The 23,513-nt window shown below is 48.6% G+C and overlaps 2 protein-coding genes and 1 non-coding gene across 3 annotated transcripts in view; 2 read left to right on the top strand and 1 right to left on the bottom strand.

The window, feature by feature from the left end:
* Positions 1 to 7,780, bottom strand: LOC104633978 (butyrophilin subfamily 1 member A1). Its single transcript, XM_075738345.1, has 11 exons — positions 7,656 to 7,780; positions 6,869 to 6,968; positions 5,966 to 6,313; positions 4,820 to 5,101; positions 4,049 to 4,156; positions 3,602 to 3,622; positions 3,144 to 3,164; positions 2,273 to 2,293; positions 1,917 to 1,937; positions 1,534 to 1,566; positions 1 to 868 (listed from the first exon to the last, which is right to left on the bottom strand). The coding sequence occupies exons 1-11, from the start codon at positions 7,749 to 7,751 to the stop codon at positions 231 to 233; spliced, it is 1,689 nt and encodes a 562-aa protein (XP_075594460.1). The 5' UTR covers positions 7,752 to 7,780; the 3' UTR covers positions 1 to 230.
* A 13,360-nt stretch (positions 7,781 to 21,140) lies between these two features.
* LOC142598948 (uncharacterized) overlaps positions 21,141 to 23,513 on the top strand; it is an 89,286-nt gene continuing 86,913 nt past the window's right edge. Inside the window, exons 1-2 of the mRNA XM_075738461.1 lie at positions 21,141 to 21,459; positions 21,628 to 21,939. Of these exons, the coding sequence (XP_075594576.1) occupies positions 21,255 to 21,459; positions 21,628 to 21,939 (517 nt within the window). The 5' untranslated portion in view covers positions 21,141 to 21,254. The remainder of the gene's footprint in view (positions 21,460 to 21,627; positions 21,940 to 23,513) is intronic.
* TRNAL-AAG (transfer RNA leucine (anticodon AAG)) lies at positions 23,415 to 23,496 on the top strand. Its single transcript has one exon. It is a non-coding gene; the product is annotated as a tRNA-Leu (tRNA).

The raw sequence follows: 23,513 nt of genomic DNA, 5'->3' as shown, positions 1-23,513 counted from the left end.
CTAGGAGAAAGCAGCTCGCTTGGAAACGTCGCCTCAGGAGAAGACAAATGAGTCTTAGCCACCGCTACGTCCTGCTGCAAGCTCCAACAGGAGCAGCGATAGCTCTGCTCGGGTGGAGACACCATCGTGGCACGAGTCTTGGGACACCGTGGTGGCACGACGTGAGTGGAAGAGTCTTGGGTGACGATCACGGTTGCTCGCGGACGGCACCGTGGATTGTCCCGTCTTGGTCACGTGCCGCTCTCTGGCGTGTGCGGGGCCCGTCCTCCTCTAGAGAGGTTCTTCAGGAGGAAACACGAAGGGAGGAGAGGCTCCTCCACGCTGGGGACGCGCGGTGGAGAAGGAGGTGACTTCAGGTTGAGTTCGGCGTTCGGCCCCACGCGGAACCAGGGACGGATCGTCTCCCCGCTCAACTGGGTCAGCGGGAAGGTGAAGAGCAGGTCTTGGTTGTCAATGTTGAAGAAGGCCACCTTCTGTCCCTCAAAGTCCAGGTACACCCTAATCGTCCGGGGCATCTGGGTGAGGACGAGAGCCGTGTGGTCGGGGAAGGTCAAAGCCCAATACTTGCCCCCGCAGTGGAAAAGAGCCAAGATCCCATCTTGAGGAGCTGGGTTGATCCACCCCTTCCTCTTCATGGACTCCTTGGCCACCCCCATTGCCCAGACGCCCCCTTCCACCGTCCCCACGTCCACCTCCCAGAAGTATCTCCCCGAGACGAATCTCTCCTGGCCCAGGACGCAGTGGTAGGTGTCGTATCTCTCGGGGTTATCTGGCACAGCTTGCCGCGTGTCTCCGCGCCGTACGCTCTTCCCACCCGCCGAGAGGATGAGCTGGGGGTGCGCCGTGTCCGCGTCCAGCGTCACGTGCGCTGCAGGGAGAAGGAGAAAGCTCGGCTGAAGATCTCGGCTGCCTTCGGGGGGTCTCCTATGGTTGGTTATCCTTGGAGAAACGTTTCGTGGGACCTCGAGTGCTCAGCGTTGCCAGAGCTTGGTCCCATCTCCTACTACTACCACCTCTAGCGTGGTCCCAGATGGTGCCTCCTCTGGGAGACCGCATCGGCCAAGTGCTGGTTGGGGGGTGGCTGCCCCGTTTTGGGGAGCTAAGGGGCCTCGAGGTGTGGATGTGGGTCGCGCTCTACCACGGAACGGACCCAAAACTCAATTAATTGAGGAGGAACCTTATTAAATATCCAGGTCTACCTCTTGGGGAGGAACCAAGGGCCTCACCCTTGGGCGTGGAGACGTGATGAGTTTCCCCATCCCGCAACCCTCTTCCCAGGGGAGTTTTGGCTGGGACCATCCCAGCTCCGTACCCTCCTCTGGCTTCCAACCGCGCTACGTTGGGCGTCAAGACCCTGGGGCTTTAGAAACAGCCCCCAAAAAAAGACAGAAAAAAATGCTGATTTGGTGGGAAAAGGAAACATCAGAGGAGTTGGGGTGCGGAGGTTCAGTCCTTGAGTTGTCCATCCCTCCCAGCTGCGGGGAGAGACCCACGGAGAAGCAAAGCGCGAGACCCGCCCCCCCCTCCAGGTACCTTCTTCCACCGGGACGATGGCGTTTCTCCACCCTGAAACCGAACAGACGTGATCGCAAGAGGTTCCTCTGCCGCGCTGAGGGGACGTGGGGCGATTTGGGGTGGTGGCCCCAGGGCTGCAGACCAGTCCCAGGCATGTTTTGGCTTAATAGACTCAAATTTAATCGATTTTATGACATCGAGGCATCAAAATGGGGACCTGGACATCTCTTTTTTTTTTTTTTTTGGTCCAATTCGTCATTATTTTAGACCCTGGGAGAGTTTTGCAATCAATGTTGGTGGGGTCTTGGTAATAAAACTGAGGAAGACCGATCCCACCCACCCCCAAAACAAAAATTTCTGCTCTTTGAAAGACCGCGGGGAAGAACAAGGATGGAACTTACGGAGTTCTCCAGCTTGTTTCTCTGGAAAAAAAGAAAAGAAAAATTAAATGTTTTTAGTAAAAGCATGCGCTTTTGGGGAATCGAACCCTCATACTTTCATCTCTACGTAGCCACCAAACCCAAGGGTACGTTCAGAGGTGGTTCTAGACCTCCAAAATCTGCCCGGAGAGGGGAAAATTGGCTTGAAGGAAGGATTTTTGGGGCACTTTATTGGGCGGGAAGGAGGGTTTTTTTTTGGGGGGTTGGTGCCACCAAGAAGTTGGGCTCGACCTCGTCTGAAGCTGGATGGAGGTGACGGGAAGGTCTTCTCCTTTTCCCGGGCTTTTAACGGGCGGAAGAAGCAAAACAATACTTACGTATTTCCATATCGCGTTCACCTGGAAGGGGGCAAAAAAAATAAAATACAATAAAATAAAATAAAATAATAAAAAAATTAAAATAAAATAAATAAAAATAGGGAAAAAATATGTGGGAAAATGCTAATTTGGTGCTGGCAACTTGTCCAGGTGCCCGTGGACTTTTTTGGTTTTCTCCTGGCTGGGATTTTGGAAGTTGAGTTGAAGGAAGGGTTGGGTTGAAGTTGGAAGGTGATGGAGGTCTTTTTTTTGGGGGGAAAAACCTGCTGAATTGATTGTCCTAAACGAGATTTTGATGGGTGACGCGCTGTTTTTTCTAAGAGTAAAAAACGGGATTCGTGGTCCTTCTCTTGGGTGACGCTTCCTCGTTAGCTTTGTTGCCATCGAAGCTAACGATTTTCATTTGAGAAAGAAGAAAAATTTGGGGATTTATTGCTTTCTCTTTGGGGAGAAAATGGGCAAATTTGAACTTTATTCCTCTGAAAACAAGGAAACTTGTTCTTATTACTCCTCCGACATTTTAATTCCTCCAAAACCAAGGAAGCTGATTTTTATTATTTCAAAATTTGATTCCTCCGAACCCGAGCTCGCCTCGAAAACCGTACCAAGGTCGACTTAAACGACTACAAACGGACACGGCAGCCCATCGCCTCAGAGGTTAATTTTATGAAAATATAGAAATTTGGTCTTTCCTAAGGTCAATGACCCAAGTTGGCCAACTCAGATTAAGTTTTTATTATTTTATTTAGTCCCCAATTTTTTCGCTTCCTCCCTGCCGGTTTATAAACTCGTGTGATGAAGTGGGCGGCCGTCTGCCGCTCTTATTTTTCCCTCAATGACAGAAAAAAAACCCCAAAACCCCCAAACTTACGGATTTCGACGTTGCGTTTCTCTGAAAGAAAAAGGAGAAATAAACGTAAGGGGAAGTTTTCCTTTCTCGCAGGAAAATGGTCGGCGGCTGTTGTCTGCGCCGGGGTACGGAGAATGGTGTAGAAGCTCAGCGTCAATAATAAAACTGGTTTGGTTAAAAAAAAAAATAAATAAAAAGGAAAAAGCAGGAAAAAGAAAATATTTTCCCAATTCCATGTTTTTTGGTTTTGTTTTTTTTTTCGGTGTGTCTTCAGAATTTAAATGAAATCCAGTCAACCTTTTCCCACCCCTCATAATTCTTTCAAGTAGCTTTTTGGGGTGAAATCACCCGAAAGCAAATTTAGGAGACGCACGCATGCGAGACCCTCCCCTCCCTCAGTATCAAAAAAAAAACAACAAAAAACCCAAAAAAACCCCAACTTTTTAAAAGGGGGTAGGAGAAAAAAGAGCATTTCTTACCAAGTTCTGCGGTGTGTTGGGCTGTAAGAAAGAACAGAGAAGGTCGCGTGGGTTACGGGAAGGTTTCTCCCACACCTACGTCTTGAGTGGTTGACCCGTGATGGAGACATCGGCCGAAATTGGGTATTTTTTGGTTTGGTTGATGCCGGAAGGGGGAATTTTGGTGTGAAATAGGGATGTTGGAGCTCTTCTTCCTTCGCATCCCATCCCTGTGGTTCGTTTTAGGGGATTTGATGGTCAACCCAGCCAAGGTCATGAGCTACTGGGGATGGAGATTATGCTTCCAGTCCCTAAAAAATGATATTTTGGGGGAATATTTCAACGGGATAGAGCCCTAGTGAGTTGCAAATGCCTGGGGGCAGTCGGTTCTCCTTTGGGCAGGTCCGTATGAATTTGGTGTTGACTTGGGTGCCCCAATGGCCGTCTTGCTCTTCCCTCCCGCCTCACCTCGTAGCCGTAAGATGAAAAGAGAGAAGACGCCCAACAAAGCCAAGCAGGCAGCCAGGGTCGCCAACGAAGCTGCCATCCAGGGAGAATTCTTTGGGAAAATGGGGTCTGGAAGAGAAAAATTCCCAAAATCGTGTTAATCCGGGGTGAGATTATACGCGTATGTTGTGTGTCGGCGTGAACGTGGCTGTACATAAACGCGTGGTGGTGCTACGGTCTCGTAGAAAAGTAATTAATTAACGTGAGCCCGTTGGAAATTCAGAACTGAAAAGAAATTCCCATAAAAACGTTCGAAACCCTTTTTTTTTTTTTTTTTTTTTTTTAATTTGATGTTCTGTGATGGGACTATGTAGAAAAACGGTGTCTTGCAAACGCTCGGTCTCCTCTGAGCGCCTTTATTGAAATATTTAGACCTGAGGTTGCTTTTTAATAGGAAAAATTTTAAAATTTTAATAGAAACACACACACACCCCCCTGCTTTGCAGTGGTTCTTAAGAAAACTATGCTGAAACCAGTTTTCTACTAAAAAATTAATCCTCAACATCCCTGACTTGATCCCCGATGGCCCAGAAACGGGTTCCTCCTCCGTCGCACGTTCGTGACGCGTGGAGCGGCGCAGCCGAAGGTGCCCAACCGGGGATGCGACAGGTCCCTCGTGCCCAGAAGCCTCTTCGGATGCAGCCAACGACCATTGGGTGCATAAAATTAGGGGAAGAAACCTTATTTTCCAGATATGACTTCAAAAAAACTTTAATTCTGGTGGTACGTCACCTGATATATAAATGGTTGAGTCCTTCTCCTGGGCAAGCCGCGTGTTTCTGATGGAACAGGACACGTTTCGGCGTGCGGTTTTTTGGATGACGATGGACTTCTCCACCTCAAAGAAGCCGTTCTGGTCTTGGGAGTCGGATTCGGTGAAGGACGGGAGCTGGTGGCCCTCCAAATCTCTCCACAGCATCTCAGGCTTTGGGTACCAGCCGGTTGCTCGACATCCCACTTGGATTCCCCCGTCTTTATAATCCTTCAAGGAGAGGAGGGGGCTGGAACCTGAAACTGGGACCCAAAAAAACCCCCAATACCTCCATCAGCCAAACTGGGTGCCCACCCTGGAGAAGACCTTCTCAAAAGCTTTTTCCATTCACAGCCATAAAGTCAGGGCAGCAGTGGTGAAAGACTCATGGAAAACATCTGAACTTGGGGTGGACCTGGTGTTATTTGTTCCTACATTTTCCTCCTTCCTCAAATAAACCCAAAACCTTGTAAACTTTCAATTTGGGGGACAGCCCGAGCCGGATGAATTCCCCCTCAGAGTCACAGGACGACCGTGAAATCACGGAACCCATCCCGCGCAGAAGGATGGAAGGTCCCGAGATGAAACCATCTCCACCCAGATGGAAGCTCATCCCCTCTGCAGACTAAGCAAGGCGAGACCTGATGGTTTTAGGGAGGAAAGCGCTGTCTTTGGGACATGGGAGATGCTTGACCAACTGCAAGGTCAACGTTCTCCAGCTCACGTTCCCACCTCGGGACAATTTGGAGACCACATCCTTAATGGGAAAAGGTGCACCAGGATTTATTTTTGGGTTCAGTCACGCCATCTCCTGCTTCCACCATGGAGGTCTCTTTAGGAGCGAGCCAACTGGAGATGAAGCCAGGGCCCTGGTCTGAGATGGCTGACCTGGGGGAACCGGGAGGTTTCTCCTGGTTTAGGGGATGGTGTTGCTGTATTTGTGAGGTTTCGGGGCGTTTGGTGATGGGACAGTTGATGTCCTGCAGGGATCTGAGGCCAGGCAGCTCAGGAGATGCTCACGAGGAGCTGGGCTACCAAGCAGAGAAAAACCAAACGGGATTTCTGAGTTGTCGTGGACAAATGGGACGTTCCAGAGGGTCCATCTTGTAGACAACCCTGGTTTTTACCTGCTACCTTCAGCTCCAGCGTGGTTTCTTCGTAAAAATTCCCATCTTTGATGAGACACTGGTACTGCCCCTCGTCGCTCAACCTGGTCCCGAGGATCCTCAAGGAAAGGTTCCCAACGGAGATGCCCTCTTTTAAAAACTCTGTCCTCTCCTGGTATTCGGGCATCTGGGAGGAGTAGTGGTCCTGCCCGCTGTGGTAGAGGTGGACGTAGACGGAGAACTTGGACCGAAACCACCTCACCTCCATGTTCTCGGCGTTCAGCCTAGGGGAGAGGTGACAAGGCAGGACGACGTCTTCTCCCACGACGGCGGTGATGGGGTGGTCGGATCCCAGGACTCTGAACCGGGCTGCGAAAGGTGGAAGGTGAGAAGAAGACGTGCCTGAGACACGCGGTTCTGCTACATCGTCTGTGCAAATAATTGAGTTTATTTCATTATTTTTTTAATTTAAGGATTTTGGTTGGGTTCGTGGAAGCGACCGTCAACCCAACGTGAAGGAACATCACCGTGCTCTTTCGCAGCTGGATCCGAAAACTACCCCAAGATCAGGAGAGCTCTTGCGAGAAGAAGAAACCACCCGAAAGCTGCACAAACGACGGAGGAGAAGCCATGGAGGGAGAAAGGACAGATTTTTTGGGGCGCAAGGGTGCTGGAAGACAGAGTTTGGGGTTGGTTTAGATGGTCTGGGACCAAGCCAGCTCTTGGGCTTCACCCATGGGGATGATGGCTCCTCAAACCATCACCTCCTGGTAGGGCGCTTCTTGATGGAACCTCCCCAAATCCCCAGAATTTGTTATTTATCTCACTTAGCTTTTTTTTTTTTTTTAAAAAAAAAAAAAAACCCTTCACTTTTTAAAAAAAAAAACCCCACGACGGATGGATGTCGTGGGAGAAGATCCTTACCGCAGTCCAGCTGGCGGACGCAAAAGCCCAAGAAGAAAATCGCGACGCAAGCGGTGACGGAGGTGACGCGAGGGAGGCGGGAGGGCGAAGGAAGCGACATCTTCCCATCGGAAATTCAAAAAAAACCAAACAAAAAAATCGATTAAATGAATATAAAGCTGAGGGTGGTGCAGGGAACGTCAGTTTGGGGAGGATTTTTTTTTAGGTAAAACTTGGAGAATTAAGAAATAGTGAAAAAAAAAAAAAAAATAGGTTGGGTGGCTCTGGGACCTCCAAGGATGGAGATTCCTCCTCCTCCAAGGATCTTTTCCCAATTATCCATGAAAAAACCCAACATTTTGGTGTCCCTGCTGTCCGCAGCCCGGGCTGGGATGGGACACTGCTGTCACAACTCCGCAAGGGCTCAGGGCTTGCGGCAAAACGGGGAGGAAAAGAGGGGAAAAAAAAAAAAAAAACGGGTAAATTTGGGGCGGGAGAAGTTGATTTATCGATTTGTGTGAATAGGGGGAGGGAATCTGGAAGGGAAAATTATGGGTTTGGGGGAAAAAAAAGAGAGAGGGAAAGCCCGCCGCAACCTTGGGGGGGTCAAATTTTTTTGGGGGGGGGACGGACCCACGACGGGGGTGGGGGGTGACACCATCAGACGGGGTTCAACAGGCTGCAGTCTTAAAAAGAACAACCAAAACCCCTATAAACCCCCCCAAAACCACCCCCAGCTTCACCCCTCACCCTTGGGGGGGGGGGTCCCCAACATCCCCCCCCCACCCCCCCCAAATCCCTGCCCTACCGGTCCTGCCCGCGGGGGTGCAGGCAGCATCGCTCCTCGGGGGGGGTGGGGGGTTCCTTGGGAGCCCGCGGAGGCGCCCGAAATCGAAATTTTCATCCGCTTCCTCCTTTACAGAAGGAAGAAGGAGGGGGGGAGGGTGGAGCTGAACCCGACAAACGCTTCCGAGCCAAGTTCAAGGTCATATTTTATTTTTTTAAAAAAATTTTTAAAAAATAGATTATCCCATTTTTAACGCACATTTTTTTTTTTTTTTTTTTTCCCCCCCAGCTGCATCGTGCACGCTGGGACCGTTTCTTCCCTTCCCCTCGCCTTTGCAAGAGCCTTACTTATATATTTTTTTTTAAATTTTTATTTATTTATTTTTTTTAATAACCCCGAACTCTTCGGGTCGTAATTTTTTATCGGAAGGTCAAGAATCAACAAAACCACCGATCATCTCTGAGCTCGTCCTAAAGCGATTTGGAAACCTGGGAGACAAGGACACGAGTCCCAGCTCCATTCCTCCCCTCGAGATAACACCGAGGACTTTTCCGGGGGGAAAAAAAAAAAAAAAAGGGGAAAAATGGCTTTTTTTTTTAGGAAAACTAACTCTGTAGGTTGATGGGTGACGTAATTTAATTTCCCACCGTGGTCACTTGCGTTGAGGATGGGCGACGAGGTCGAATTAACCCTTTTTTTGCACTTTTCCCCATCTTTTTTCCCCATTTTTAAGCGAGCAGCGCCCCGATAACGGCAGAACCGCTGGAGCACCTCCGATATTTTTATTTTTTTTCCCCATTTTTCACCCCAGGAAAAACACATTTGCCGGGATGCAATTAGTGATTTTATAACCCGAGGAACAAAACGAGGTTCAGCGGCGGTTGCTCCCCGCCCCGCTCCCCCAATCCAGCTCCTGCCTCCCCCTTTTTGCCCTTTTTCTCCCCAAAACACCTTCTTGCATCGCGTCCTTCCTCCGCCCCACCCTCGCCTTCATCCCCGCATCCCAGTTGCTCCCAGGGGATGCTCAAACTGGGGGTGTCGTCCCCCCCCCCCCATCATCATCCCCAGTACTTACCTGGGGGGTGTGGGGTGGGTGGGGGGGAATCTGATTTTGGGGACCCCACCATCATTCCGGAACAGCCACCGGATTTATTTTATTTTTTATATTTTTTTCCCCAATTCCTGTGTCCCTCTGTACCCGATCCGGATGGAAACAGCGACCGGAGGGTCCGTAGCGGGGGTGGGGGGGACCCCAAGTATCCTGCCCCCCCCCCCCCCCCCCCCCCGTACCCCTCGGTGGGTCCCCGGTTGCCCCCTGGGTGGGTGTGGGGGTCCCTTTTCCCACCCCCCCTCCCGAATTTTCGGTTGAACCGAACGTTGCGAAACCCCTTCGCGGGGGCCCCTCTTCGCCCCAGACACCCTTTCGTGTCCCCTCGCGTCCCGCAAACTGGTTTTTACTGGGATGGAGACGGAGCTGGGAGCAGGATCCCACCTGGGGTTAAAGCATCTTTGGGGTGTCGTCCCCCCCCCAAAAAAAAACCACCCTTCGAGGGTCCCATCCCAACCCCTGGGGAAATCCCCCCCCTGCAAAAAAAAATCTAAAAATTGGTAAAAACCAGGTAAAACCAAAAGGAAAGGCTTGTTTATTATTTTTAATTTTAATTTTTTTTTTTGGGGGGGGTTTTTTTGGGGTTTGGTTTTTTTTTTTGCAGCCTGATGTGATTAAATTTCTCCGCCGGACAATAAAACCCCAGGAAAAGCGAAACCAACGTGAGCCGGGTGGGTGGAATTTGAGGTCTCACCCCCTCACCGGAGCATCACCCCTGCGTTTTGGGGTAAAAATCAGGGAAAAACGGTCTAATCCAAGGCTCAGGGAGGAAAAACTTCAGCTGCCAACCCAGGAGCAGCGCAGAAATTCGGGGTTCAGGCAGGTACCCCCCATTTTTGGGAAGAAAACTGCTTTTTTTTTTTTGCTTTTTTTTTTTTCCTTTCTCTCTTTCAATTTTAACTCAAAAATTTCCGATTTCAAACGGCTCCGCATCAAATTAAGGTGGATTTCTGATTTTTAAGAAAATGATCGCTTTCCTCTCTGTTAACCCAAATCTTCACTCCGGGAAGATGAAATATCAGCACGTCGGAAAAAACTTTAATAAATCATAAAAATATTTCGATATCTAGCGTATAAAAATGAATTAGAAACCCTCCTTCATGTTATTACCGCCTGAAACGACTTAATTTCACGTTATAACGAGGCTCCGAAGTAGACGGTTGAGTCTTTTGAAGTTATTTTGGGGATATTTATATTTTATTTGTTTTTTTAAGCTGTCCAAATCTTTATGCCAAAAAGAACGAATTTAGGAGGGATAAATAATAAAAAAAAATTAGAATATTCTACAAACTTGCAACTTTCTGGGCCTAAAAATCCTGTTTAAAACCCCTTTTCCGGCCTTGCAAAGGGATTCACGTGGTCAAGAGAAGAGAAAAATCAAATTACTGCTTCTAGAAATTGGAAGAATTCAGATTTTTTTTTTTTTTTTTGCCCCATCCAGACTGGAAAACCCCCCCTCTGATCTCCCCCCATCCCCATTTCCCCCTTCATCTCCATCCTCATCCTCAGCTCCATCATCTCCTCCGTCACAGCGCGTCGGCATTTATTTGTGCCGTTCGGGCAAGTAAATTTATATTTTTTTGTATTTTTTTTTTTTTTTAAAAAAGGTGTGTGTGGGGGGCAGTAATTCACTTTATAGTTTTTTTTCCCCCAGTTTTATTTTCCCCCGTTACACCAAATCCCTTCCCAGGCGCATCCTTGCTCCGAGGGGATGAATTTAAGATAAATTTGGGGAGAAGAGGGGTCATTTTTCAGCGCCTGGGACTCATTTTGGGGTAAAACCAGCTGGTTTTTGGATAAGTAGAAGGACCTTCCTATTTATTTGCTGGGTTTTTTTCCCCGTCCCTCCTGGTTGGGAGGAAAGGGTTAAGGTCATCCCACCCCCTGGAGGGACCATCGGGGGAAGGTAATGGGTCTCCTGCTTGGCACAATGGGCAGGAATGTCCCCGATGGCAGATTTACCCCCTGTGGGGTCAGGAAACACCCCCCCCCCCAAAAAAAAAAAAATATCTCGAGATGGGGTGGGGGGAGAAACCTCTTCTGCTCCCAACCCTGCAGCTCCTGAGATGTTGGTGGTCCTTAGGATGGTCCCAACCCTGCAGGTCTTGAGATGGTGGTGGTCCCTGGGATGCTCTGGGGGTTTGGTAGAAACCACTCCCCCCTCCCCTCCAAAAAAAAAAAAAATTAAAAAAAAATTAAAAAAAATTAAAATAAATAAAATAAAAAATAATCCTTGGGTGGCACTCAGGAATTAGAGAATCCCAGGTTTTATTCCCCAAAAAAGTCATTTGGCCGCATCAACGTTGTTCTGGGGAGGAGGGGGGTCGGTTTTTGGAGGTGGGGGAAGGGGATTTAGGGGGGTAGCTGCTCCACAGCTCAAGTCCCCCCCACCCACCCACCGCAATGGGTGGGTTTGATCTCCTGGGGGGGTGGTCACGGTTTGGAGACCCCCGTGGGATGGTCCGTGAAGGGCTGACACATCCCAAAACAGCCCAAACTCAACTCTGGTTGGTTGGAGAGGGGGTTTCTCTGCTGGTTTGTTATTAATTAATTAAGAGTCATCAAGGAATTAACGGGTTATGAAGGCTTTGCTCGCGTTGGGTGAAGATCTCGCTGAGGCGTCTCGTTAACAGGAGTTACGGGGTGCGGAAGAGCCACCTCAGGAAATTAAATTTGCTTCATCCGTGGTGGAATAAAGGGATTTCTTGCTCTTGGATGGGTTTTTTTGGATGCTGCGTCACGGTTGCGATGGCCAACAGGATGGACCCGTCGCGTTGGCGTGGACCTTTTGGAACCAGGATGGGAGACCCGGAGATGCAATGGGTTGGGTCAACCAAGAGGCCGAGCTCTTCGGCTTGGAGAAATCTTCTAAAGGTGACTGGAAGGTGTTAAATGTCACCCTGAATTCGGTGTTAAATGTCACACCCTGTCCCCATCCTCACTTCTCCAGGGTGGTGGTGGTGGTGGGGGTCTTCCTGCATCCCCATTCTCCAGGGTGGGATCGTCCTCCCAGCTCTCCTTCCATCCCTGATGCTCCTGCATCCCTGCAGAGATCCAAGTTTGCCCACCCAAGGGTCCGAGCCCCCCCTGGTGCCATGCTCACCCCGTCCTGTGGAGCCCTGAGGAGCTGTGGGTACCACCAGCTGCCCACCCTGGTGCAACCTCTCCCCGTCACATCCCCTTGGAGAAACCATCCAAAAACTGTGAAGAATCAAAAAACCGTAAAGAATCAGTTCTGATGGACGTGCCTGAATCCAACCGACGTCCAAAACTGAATTTAGGGCAACTGGTTCGTGCTCCTTATTTTTGGGAAGTGTCCAAGAGATCCAGAGCTCCTCCATGAGCTGGTCTGGATACCCAACAGCCATGACGTCATACGGGCACGGAGCTAGTGAGAAAAATATGCCCAAATGCCTGTTTTTTGTTAGTTTAGATCAGCAGAGGATGTCTTTCTGCTCAGAGGGGATGTTGCGATGAGAAGGGAGCAGCCCCCGTCTGCTGCCGGGACGAAGAAACCAAAATTTACGACTTTTTCGGTGAAAAAGGGAGGCGATCAGGAAGAGTCGTGAGGAAGTCGGTGAAAACCTTGGGGCCTGAGCGGGCGTGAGGGCTGGGATAGAAAAAAAAGAGGGGGGGAAAAAGTTTAAAACCTTCAGGAAAAGAAAGTTTTGGGCGATCTGGGGCTTGGGTTGGGTTGATAGAGCCCGTTAAACGTGACGTTCCTCCAGGAGGAGCTTCTGGAGGGGTTTTCCTCCACTCGGATCTTCTCTTTGGCCACAAAAAATGATCCCTCAAGACCAGAAACGGTGGAGGTGGGAACAGAAGACCGGCCGCAGGCAGGAGGTGGGTGCAGCCATCGGAGAGGTCTCACTGTCGAGGTGTTGCCACCAGTGGCCTCATAGAGGTTTGAGGTTCACCACGGCCACCCTGACGTCATGTCGGTGACCTGTTGGGCAGACCAGAGCTACGGGTGGGATTGGGGCTGGTTCCCACGGGAATCTCCTCCGTTCCCAAAGGGATAGAGGGCTCAGCTCAAGGTGACGTGGGGTTGGTCTCCCCTTGGCCAAGCGACGCAGGGTGGGACAGCTGTAGCTCCCACGAGACCCCCTCCGAGATGTCCACGGAGGGTGGGAAGGTGATTTTTCTCCACCGGGAGATGCTTTCTGAGATATTTTTTAGAGACCAGGGAGCCTGGCAGGGCTGGCCAAGGTCAATGCCATGGGTGGTGGGGGGAGAAGATCCTTTTTTTTGGGAGGGGGAGGTGGAATATAAGCACCCTTGATGCCACCCATCCCTTCATCACATCTGCTGAGGTGAAGCTGCTGGGGTGGAGGTCTCCCACCCCACCCCAGGAGAATTAAACACCTGGATAACCCTGGAAAGGAGGAAAAATGATAATTTAAAAAAAATAAATAAAATAAATCTCCATTTTTCCTTGCCCACGTGAGCACGGAAACCAGCTGAAAAACTGGGAAAAAAGGGTCCGACCCTTTGTGGCTCTTGGGAATCTGTTTTCTCCAAGAAAATGGAAAATAATCCAGGCAGGAGAAGCTTCACAGGCTTTAATTACCTTAATTAGGGAGGAGGAGGAGGGGGGAAGGCCCCTCCCCTCAGGCCCTGGGGACATTTTCCCCATGAATGGTTGAATTGGGGATGTCTGGATGGGCGATCTGGAGAAGAAAGGGCAGTTGGCACCTGCGGGGTGGTCCTGGGTGGACCTGGATGGGGGCGATAAGGTGGATTGATTTCTCTCTCCCCCCCCACCTCAGGGAAGAGGAGGAGTTTTTCCTGCAAGATACAGGAAAACGGGCATTTTGCAGAGCTTAAATTCTCTTTTTTTTGGGGTTGTTTTTGGTTGGTTTTTTTTTTTTTTTGGACCCATATTTTCTGGGTGTTTCTTCTTTTAGGTGGGTGATTCCTCCTGTCCCATCCTGGGTCCTACACCCTCCACCCACCCTGATGAGGTGCGTGTGTGTGTGGGGGGGGGTCTTGCTTCATCGTGTCCCTTCTCCAGCCCCCCCCTGCCCCCCCAAACCAGTTGCCCTCTTCCCGGTGGCTTTGATTTCTCAGGGATGTCCACCTTGACCCGTCTGGTTTCCCCAGGGATGAACATCTCCAAGGTGAGCTCTTGCACCGTCATCTCTCCACCCGTGGATATAAGAGGAGATGATGAGTGGAGCGATGTGGCGTGGGTTGTCCTTTCCACCCCTGAGATGTAGGACCTGGTCAGGTGTCGATTCCGTCTCCCGTGCTTTTAACAAGGAGAAGTGTCTCTATCGGGACACGTCCTCCACCAAATGAAGGTCTCCAGCCCTGTAACGGAGAAGATAACGCCTCAAATCCTCCCAGAGAAGGATGGGATGGAGTTGGGGTTGGTTTTCGGTCTTGGGAAGTCTTCTTCTGTCTTGTTCCTCTTTGAGGTTTACCTCCTCCACCCTCTTGGCCATGGATCTTCTCGTTGCTTGTCTCCTCGCTCATCCCACCGGGGAAGGTTTGGTGGCCTGACGGTCCTCCGTGGACCAAGCTGGATGGTCCCTCCATCCACCAAACCGGATGGTCCTCCATCCCAGTTTTGATCCCAAGCTAAAGACAGCGAATCAGGACTCAGGATTAACGAGCAGGGTCATGATGCAATGATGACCTAAGGTCTGGATGAAGGAGAAATGTCCCATAAATGGTTGCAACTGGAAATGGTTAAAAACGCCTGGGGGGAAACCAGTCCAAACCAGTTTATTTGGGTAAATTCAGTTATTCCATTAATAAAGTGCGGAGTTTCGGAAGAGAAACGATGCGAAGAATATTTTTAATTTCATTTTGGGGTAAATAAGCGGAAAAACATCTCACGTAGTGAATAAAGAATTTATCCGTTACCGGAATGTAGGATGATTAAAAGTTATTTATTATTTATTATTCTGTTATATATTTAAGGTATTGCGATTTCATTGGCAGCTTAGAATTTTTAACGACCATAGTATATAATTATATACTATTATACTGTTATAATAATATTTATTATCAGTTCAGTATAGTTTTATATTTTATCTTTTTATCTTTGTATATTTTGAGAGCTGTATATTTTTTTATATTTATATTTTATTTTTATATTTTTATGTGTTTAGATGTTTATATTTTTATATTTCTATATTTCTATATGTCTATATGTCTGTATTTCTATATTTCTATATGTCTGTATATTCTATATTTCTACATTTCTACATTTCTGTATGTCTATGTTTCTATATTTCTATATTTCTACATTTCTATATGTCTATGTTTCTATATTTCTATATTTTTATATTCTATATTTCTATATTTCTACATTTCTCTATTTCTCCTCTTCTCTATTTTTATATTTTTATCTTTCTGCAGCTGCAATAATTTTATGCAGTTTGAAGTGACGAGATCTAATTAAACCTCCACCTAAGGAATATCTATATATATATATAAAATTTTTTTTTCTACGCTATTTTCTTCACTTTTGGATGTTTTGTTCCTAAATTCAAGTTAAAAACACCCCTAAAAATGGGCCCTTTTTAATTTTTTTTTCTGGTGGGGGGAAGGAAACGGCAGCTCCCATTCATCAAGGGCGATAAAGAAATAACCGCAGTTCCGCAAGACGAACATTTGTCGGGATTTTCTTTTTTTTTAGGGGAAAAAAAAAAAAAAAGTCGGCGCCTGCCGGAGAAGGTGTTAAAAATGAGGGGAGGGGGAAAAAAAAATCCCAAATAACCCTTTAATTCCACAACGGAATTGAAAACCTCCCTCTGCAGCCTTAAATTTCAGTTTTTTTCAACCAAATTCGAGCGATGTAAATAAATTTTTTTTTTTATTTGAGAAAAAAATTGAGATGGAACAAAAAAAAAGGTTTGTTTTTTTTTTTTTAGGGAATTATTTTTTTTTCTTGCACGGAGGAAATTCATTTCCTTTGGGAATTTTTCCTGCCTGGAACTGCTTCGGGTCCCATCCTGCACTGAGCATCCTGGGGGAACGGAAAAAATTACTTTAAAAATAGATTTTTTTGGTGCTTTTTTTCCCCTTTTCTTTGACTCCTGCACCGAGCATCCCACAGGGACAGGAAAAAAATGCTTCAGAAACAGATTTTTCCCCCCGTTTTTTTCCTGTACTTTGCATATTTTTATTGTCGGCCCAGAGATGTGGGGATAAACCCCCATTTTGGCTTTAAAATAAATGCGAGATATCCCAAGCAGGATGAACACTTCTCTCTTTTTTTTTTTTTTTTGGCTCTAAAATAATAATTTCTTAATTTTTATTTCTTCCCTTCTTGGTTGGGGTGGATTTTGGGGTCAGATTGGGTTTCTAAGCCTCAAATAATCTTAATTTGGAAGGGAAATTTCAGGCAGCGTGGTTAGAAAAAGAAAAATAAAAGGAAAAATGAAGAGAAAAAAGAAAAGGAGGAAGGGAAAAAAGGAAGGAAAAGGGGAAAATGGGAGAAAAAGGAAAGGGAAAAAAGAAAAGAAGGGGGAAAGGGGAAAGAAGAGGAGGAAGGGGAAAAAAGGAGGAGAAAAGGAGAAAAAGGGGAAAAAAGGGGGAAAAGAGAAAAAGGGGGAGAAAAGGGGAAAAAGGGGGAAAGGGAAAAAAAGGGGGAGAAAAGGGGAAAAAGGGGAAAAAGGGGAAAAGGAAAAAAAACAGGAGAAAAGGGGAAAAAAGGGGGGAAAGGGGAAAAAGGGGAGAAAAGGGAAAAAAGGGGGAAAAGGGGGAAAAAAGGGGGAAACGGGAAAAAAAGGGGGGGAAAGGGAAAAAAGGGGGAAAAGAGGAAAAAAGAGGGAAAAAAGGGGGAAAAATGGGGAAAAGGGGGAAAAAAGGGGGAGAAAAGGGAAGAAAAGGGGAGAAAAGGGAAGAAAAGGGGAAAAAGGGAAAAAAGGGAGAAAAGGGGAGAAAAGGGAAAAAAAAGGGGGAAAAAAGGACAAAAAGGGGGAAAAGGTACAAAAAAAAGGGGGGTTTAAAAAAAGGGGGAGAAAGGTAAAAACCCGAAAGGTTAAAAAAAAAAAAAAAGAAAAAAAAAAAGAGCAAAGCCTGGAAAAGGCGTTTTTCTCCCCAAAAGGGGGTGCCGGGAGGGTTCGGGCCGGCCCCATCCCCGCCCACTCGCGGTGCCGGGTGGGTTCGGGTCCACCCTTCCCCCCCCCCCCCCCCCCACCGCCCACGGAGGGTGCGCAGGTACCGCGGAGCCCCGCGCTGCGACCTGCGGGGGATGCGTGGGGCTGGGGGGTGCTGAGCCCCCCCCCCACTCATAACGCGTGGGGTGCTGAGCTCCCACCCCCCCCCCCATAACGCGTGGGGTGCTGAGCTCCCCCACCCACCCACCCATAACGCGTGGGGTGCTGAGCTCCCACCCCCCCGGCTCGTAACGAGTGGGGTCCTGAGCCCCCCCCCCCCGATAACGCGTGGGGTGCTGAGCCCCCCCACGCACCCGTAACGCGTGGGGCTGCGCGGCGTGGAGCGACGCTGAGCACCCACCCACATCCCCCCCCCACGCCACCCCCGGTCATGGCCACGCTGGAGCTGGTGCAGGTAGGGGGGGGGGACACGGGTGGGGGGGACACGGGTGGGGGGGACACGGGTGGGGGGGGGCTGTTACCTCAGGGCTTCGTATTTTATTTCTTCGTTTATTTCTGGATTTGGAAGTTAATTTTTTTTAAAATTTTAATCCTTACTTTGCTTTTTTTTAAAAAAAAAACCTATATATAAATATATTTTTTTTAACTTTATTTCTTACTCTGGTTTTTAAATTTTAGTTCTTCCTTTGGTTTTTAAAAATTTGATTTCATAGGTTTTTATTTTATTGCTTACTTCGGTTTTTTATCTCCTAATTTTTTTAAAAAAATTTTAGTTCTTACTTTGTCATTTTATTTCTTACCTTGGTTTTTTGATTTTATTTACCACTTTTTAACTTTATTTCTTTGGTTTTAGTTCTTACTTTGTTATTTCATACTTTTTTATTTCTTTTTTATTTCTTACTTTTTACTTTCTTACTTTTTTCTTTCTTTTTTTCTTTCTTTTTTATTTCTTCGATTGTATTTCTTATTTTTTAAAAAAATTGCGCTCTTTGGTTTTATAATTTTTAGTTCTTCGGGTTTTTAATTTTAGTTTTTTTTTTTTTATTTATCGTTTTCACGATGGGATTTGTTTTTCTTTTGCTTCTTTGTTTTTTTTTTAAATTTTGCTTCTTTTTTTTAATTTTTCAGTCTTTTTTTTTAAATTTTTCAGTCTTTTTTTTTTTAATTTTTCAGTCTTTTTTTAAAAAAATTTCTTTTTCTCTTTTCTTTTAATTTGGATTCTTACTCTGGTTTTAACATTTTCGTTTTGAAAATGGTGCCGCTTTCTTGCCCCTTTCACCCATGGTGTGTCCCCCCCCTCCCAGGTGCCCGAGGCTCTCCAGGAGGTCACCGTCACCGCCACCGCCACCGCCACCGCCACCGTCACCGCGAAGCCACGGCCGCTCTCCGACCTCCCCCCCACCCTCCCAGCAGGTAGGGACCCCCCCTCCCGGTCCTTCCCCCCCCACCCCATCCTTGGGGCACCTTGGTGGTCTCCCCAGGGTGGGGGGGGGGGGGCAGGAGGACTCATCCAGCCCCCCCCTCAACCTGGTGCTGGTGTTCCCGGGGAGCTCCTGATTTCAACCTCCAAGGCTCCTTTTAAAAGAAATCCACCTTTTTCTCCTCGTTTTTGTCATGTTTTGTGGGTCGTACGTCTGTGTCGGAGACTCGTGGTGGGCTTCCAGGTTTCATCCCGGTTGGGGGTGCCCGAGATAATGGTTTGTGTTTGCTCTTCCCACCTCAATTCCTGCGATAAACGTCATTTTTTTTTTTCCGAGGATGATGTACGTGGGCACCAGGAAAGGTGAAGGTGATGCCTGTGGTCATGGGAATGGTGGGACCAACCCTCAATCTTGTTGGGTTTCCCTTCTTCTGCTCTAGGAGGCATCTCATGGAGCTTCTGTGGCTCACTCTGTGAAGTGGTTTTAATTAATCCTGGCCAAGAAATTTAGCTGAGAACCCCTGTCTTCGTCCTCAACAGGAGACGGATGGGATCACTGGGTGCTCTCCTCAACACCCAAAGTCCCTCAGGCACCCGTTGAGGTGCTCCAAGCATAGGAGCTCTTCTCCCACCTACACCATGAGTAAAACTGCCAAAATTGAGTTAAAATATGGGAGGCAATCTGCCGGAGAGGGACGTCCCACCTGGGAGCTGGGACTCAGCGGCTCTTCTGGGCTCACAGTGCCCTCTTCTGACAGCTCCTGGCCACTTGAAAAGGGACAATTTTGGGAAAGGAGAAGTCCCCAGGCCGCCTCCAGCCGCAAGACGCAAGTTGTGGGTCCAGAAGGGGAGCGGGCAAGATAAAAAGTTGACTCTGGTTGAGTTTTTGGGGCACTTGGGTGGGTGAAGAAGGCTTTGAGGTCTGGTTCACGTGGCTTTTAGAGTTGCTTGTTCATAAGATGAGTCAACATGAACTTAATCTCACCGTACCACAGGTTTTCCTTTATTTTTATTTTTTTTTTAATGGTCCTTCTTGCTCTTTTCTAATCTGATTTAATTTTGGGACCGGGTAGCATCAGTACTTGAGCTTTCAGGTTACTGCTGGTTTTCTAGATGATGCCCATGAGAAGACCATGAGAAGACCATGCCAACCTTGGGCACGCTGAGCTGCTCCAGCTAAGAATTAATTAATTAATGCCAACGATCCCGCCTTGAAGGGCGCTAATATAGTGGATAAAAGTCACGCTTTCACGCGCAGCTCGGTCCTCGAGCATCGCCCCTTTCTTTTCTCCTTCTCCAACGTCCTGCTCTTGGAGTAGATGTTCAACGGACACAAGCGTCTCATTGACCAGGATGCAATCTCTTCATTTTGGGAGTGTGGCTTGTCCACCATGCCCCTAAAAAAAAAAAAAAAAAAAGATTTTTCTCAAAGTAAAATCAGGGAGCAGGTCACTTGGGTGAGATGCTTCCAAGCTGTGTGGCTGGTACTCCTGGTTTTACTCCTGGTTCTACTCCTGGTTCTACTCCTGGTTCTACTCCTGGATTTTTCCCAGCCTTTTCCTCCTGCTCAATATTTCCCGAGGCTTTCCAGATGGACAATCTCTGCCTTTCTCAACTCCTCTTCGTTTCACTGGGCTTTTCTGTCTTCTTCAAAAGTGGTCTTGGGGCTGATTCCTCTCTGGTTCAAGGTTCTTCTTCCCTGGGATGCCTTCTCCATCACCTGGAAAGCTCTCGTAGATACCTCCAACTGGGACTTTCCTCCTCGGAGACCCGAGCACCTGGATTTTCTTTCTCTTTTTGAAGAGGGATGAGTTTTTGGGTCACATCTCCATCTCTTGTGATGAGGCATGGCAGAGGGCTGTTGTCTACCAAATAATCCACCGCTGTCTACCTGAGCAGGCTTCCCCGTGTACAACCCCGACCTGCTCGCTCGGCTGGAGCAAGGGGAGGAGGTTTGGATCCCCGACATCCAGAGCTCGGAGGAGGAAGAGGAGGAACAACTGGCGAGACCCCTCTTGAAGTTGTGGACGAGGAAAAGGAAACGGTGGAGAAGCTGCCAAGATGCTGGGAGCTCCTCCGGTTCCGACTCCTTTCACTCAGGTAAAAGTCTTGTTTTCCACCCCAAAATGGAGATGCCAAGCATCGGTCCTTGCCTCCAGCAAGCAAGATCGTACCGGAAACTGGTGTAACTGGGAGGAGGGGGGTTGCAGGGGTGCGAGGACCCGGTCGGGCATCGGCAGCTGGAGACACCAGATGCTTCTTCTGGACCAGCGTAGCCAGATATGACTGAGGGACAAAATCAGTCACTTTTTTGGGGTGCTTCTCTCCGTCCCTCCTCAAGCTCCTTCCCTGGGGCACGTTCAGGATGGACGTAGAGGTGGACGAGGTGGATCCCCTTCCTTTTCTTCCTTTTTTTATTTTTTTGGCTTTTCCCAGCAGACGATGAGTGGACGAGCGAGACGGAGGAGGACAGTTCCCAGGAGGACGACGGAGACCTGCGCGCTGGGTCAGCGAGGAAACCCAAAGGTGGCATCTCGTTGGGTTACGAGCACCACAAAAACCACTCGGGAAGGAGATCGGCTTCTTCCAGCCACAACGGGAGAAGACCTAACACCAAGAGCACGTCAAGAATTCAACTGGGGCAACACAAACACACCTGCAACGCTTGTGGGAAAAGCTTCAGCAGTGATTCATCCCTCAACCGGCACCAGAAGATCCATCTTGGGGAGAAACCCTTCACCTGCTGCAACTGCAAGAGAAGTTTCATGTGCAGCTCCACCCTGAAGGACCATCAGAAGACCCATTGCCAGAGGAAACCCTACAAATGCCCCAGCTGCGAGAAACGTTTCGCTTCCACCAAATCTCTCAAAAAACATCGCCAGCTTCATCTGGAGAACGGGCCGTACCGATGTTCCGAGTGCGGGAAAAACCTGACTTCCAACTCAGCTCTTATCATCCACCGCAGGATACACACCGGGGAGAGACCCTACCAGTGCCCCGACTGCGGGAAGAGCTTCATGGCCAACAAGTCCCTCAACAAACATCGCAAGAGCCACACGGAAGGAGCCATCTTCGTCTGTCCGGATTGCGGGAAAAAACTCAATTCCAAGTCCACCCTCATCATCCACCGGCGAATACACACGGGAGAAAGACCCTACGAGTGCCCCGACTGCGGGAAAAGCTTCATGGCCAACAAATCGCTCAGCAAACATCGCAAGAGTCATATGGAGGAAGGCACCTATAAGTGTCCCGAGTGCGGGGAAATCTTCTCAAAAAACTCAGCCTTCGTCGCCCATCTCAGGATCCACAGGAACCAGCCCCCGTATCCGTGCTCCGACTGCCGGGAAGCCTTCTTTGAAAGCTCATCCTTCAAACAACACCGGAAAAAACACTTGGTGGAGAAACCCTACCAGTGCTCCAACTGCGGGATCGGCTTCACCGTCCACTCGGCTCTCCTCCTCCATCAGAAGACCCACATAGGACCCAGACCCTACGTCTGCTCTGACTGCGGGAAAGCTTTTCGGGAGAACACCACCCTTCGTAGGCACCAGCGTATCCATACGGGTGAGAAACCCTACCAGTGCTCCTACTGTGAGAAGAGCTTTCGAGCCAGCTCCACCCTCATCATCCACCAAAGGATCCACACCGGGGAGAAACCCTATAAATGCACCAAATGCACCAAATGCTTCATGTCCAGCTCTTCCCTCATGAAGCATCTGCGGACGCATCTCCGTAAGGAGCTGCTGGTGGGTTCCAGTCAATGACTTTGTTTTGCCCGACTCCTTCGACGTGCCTTTGGGTGCCCACCTAAGCGATGGATGGATGGACTGGCTGGACGGATGGATGGATACTCCCCTTCCACGCCCCATCCATGCCAGAAATGCATTTCAACGTAATCTTCTCCCTTCCTCCAAACACACTACATGGCAGAAGATGTTCTCAGGACACAGGGATGAGGGACAGCGGTGGCCGGTCAGTCCTCAACCCCGGGGTGGCTGCAGGGATGCCGATGCCCCGATGGGATGGAGGGTTGTGAGGTTTGGGGACCGCTCATCTTGGCCCGTGTGTTGGGAACCCACCCGAGGAGAACATCTACAGCTTCCTTTAGAGGCTAAATCCTCTCTTTTTTAGCTTCTCACCTTCAAAAACATTTACATATTTTAAGAGAAGGCCCATCCTGAAACCGAGGGGTCTCCATACCCCTGAGGTTCAGTCCATTTGGATCATCTGTTTTTATTGGATACGGCGCTTTCCAAACGCGTGTTTCCTTCCCCAATTTCCCCCCTCGGGCTCCCTGTCTCTCATCCGAATTTTTTTTTTTCTTATGCTGCCGCCTTCAAATTACACCACGATGAATTTCGGCTGTGACACCTTGTTTGTGGGTACCCGCTTTAAAATGAGGTGCAATAAAGTAGAGCTGGGTTTCTAGGAGTTGCAGGATCATGATTTGATTGCTCATGGTTGGGAAAGATGGGGGGACAGATGGGAGACCGCCCCCCTCCTTTCCTGGGGGGGGTGTGTGTGTCAATGTAATTTTAATTCACCTGTATTTGGGGGAAAAAAAAACCCAACCAAAACCAACGCATGGGTGTTTGGGATAAGTTTCGATACACATCCATTGTCCTTTCTTTGGAAATTCATGAGGGTTTTATTGCTTTAAAAAGAGGGGGGGGGGGGGGAAAAAGTCTGTCAGCATTTTTGTGTAAGTTGGAGGAGCGAAAGTGGGCAGAAAATTGGGGAAAGAGACCAAATCCAGGAGGTTCAGGGCATCTGCGAGCTGTCCCCAAGCTCCATCTCTCGTGTCACCCACCCGCAGCTCCTTCCTTCGGCTCCCAAAAGGACGAGGAGCCGAGTGGGACCCCCGGGGTGGTAGGACAGGGCTGAGAGCCCCTTCCCATCCCCCAACCCCCATTAAACCCCCCATAAGGAATTTTGCTGAATTCCCCAATTCTTTTTTCTTAATGTTTTGAAGAACGACACCAATTTTTTCCCACCGGGGTAGCGTGACTCTTGGGGTGGCAGGACAAGGTTGAGACCCCTCATCCTGTCCCCCAACCTCCTTTAAAAAAAAAAAAAAAAACCATGATGAATATCGCTGAATTCCCCAATTTTTTATCTTTTTCTTTTTTTTTTTTTTTTTTATTGTTTCACAAAATGAGCCCAAATTTTTCCAGCAGGGTAGCGTGGCCGAGCGGTCTAAGGCGCTGGATTAAGGCTCCAGTCTCTTCGGGGGCGTGGGTTCGAATCCCACCGCTGCCAGGTGCCTTTTGGGCTCT

This window comes from Balearica regulorum, chromosome 32, assembly GCF_011004875.1.
Source record: "Balearica regulorum gibbericeps isolate bBalReg1 chromosome 32, bBalReg1.pri, whole genome shotgun sequence".
Lineage (NCBI taxonomy): Eukaryota > Metazoa > Chordata > Aves > Gruiformes > Gruidae > Balearica > Balearica regulorum.
The sequence above is the reverse complement of the archived record's forward strand: the minus strand, read 5'-3'. Positions and strand labels throughout refer to the sequence as shown.

Excerpts from the sequence above, each read along its gene's own strand:
- LOC104633978 (XM_075738345.1), bottom strand. The coding sequence starts at position 7,751 with ATGAAAATTTCGATTTCGGGCGCCTCCGCGGGCTCCCAAGGAACCCCC. Across the intron at positions 5,102-5,965 it reads GCTGGAGCTGAAGGTAGCAG|TTTCAGGTTCCAGCCCCCTC; the intron begins GTAAAAACCAGG and ends TTTGGGTCCCAG. Across the intron at positions 869-1,533 it reads CATCGTCCCGGTGGAAGAAG|CGCACGTGACGCTGGACGCG; the intron begins GTACCTGGAGGG and ends TTCTCCCTGCAG.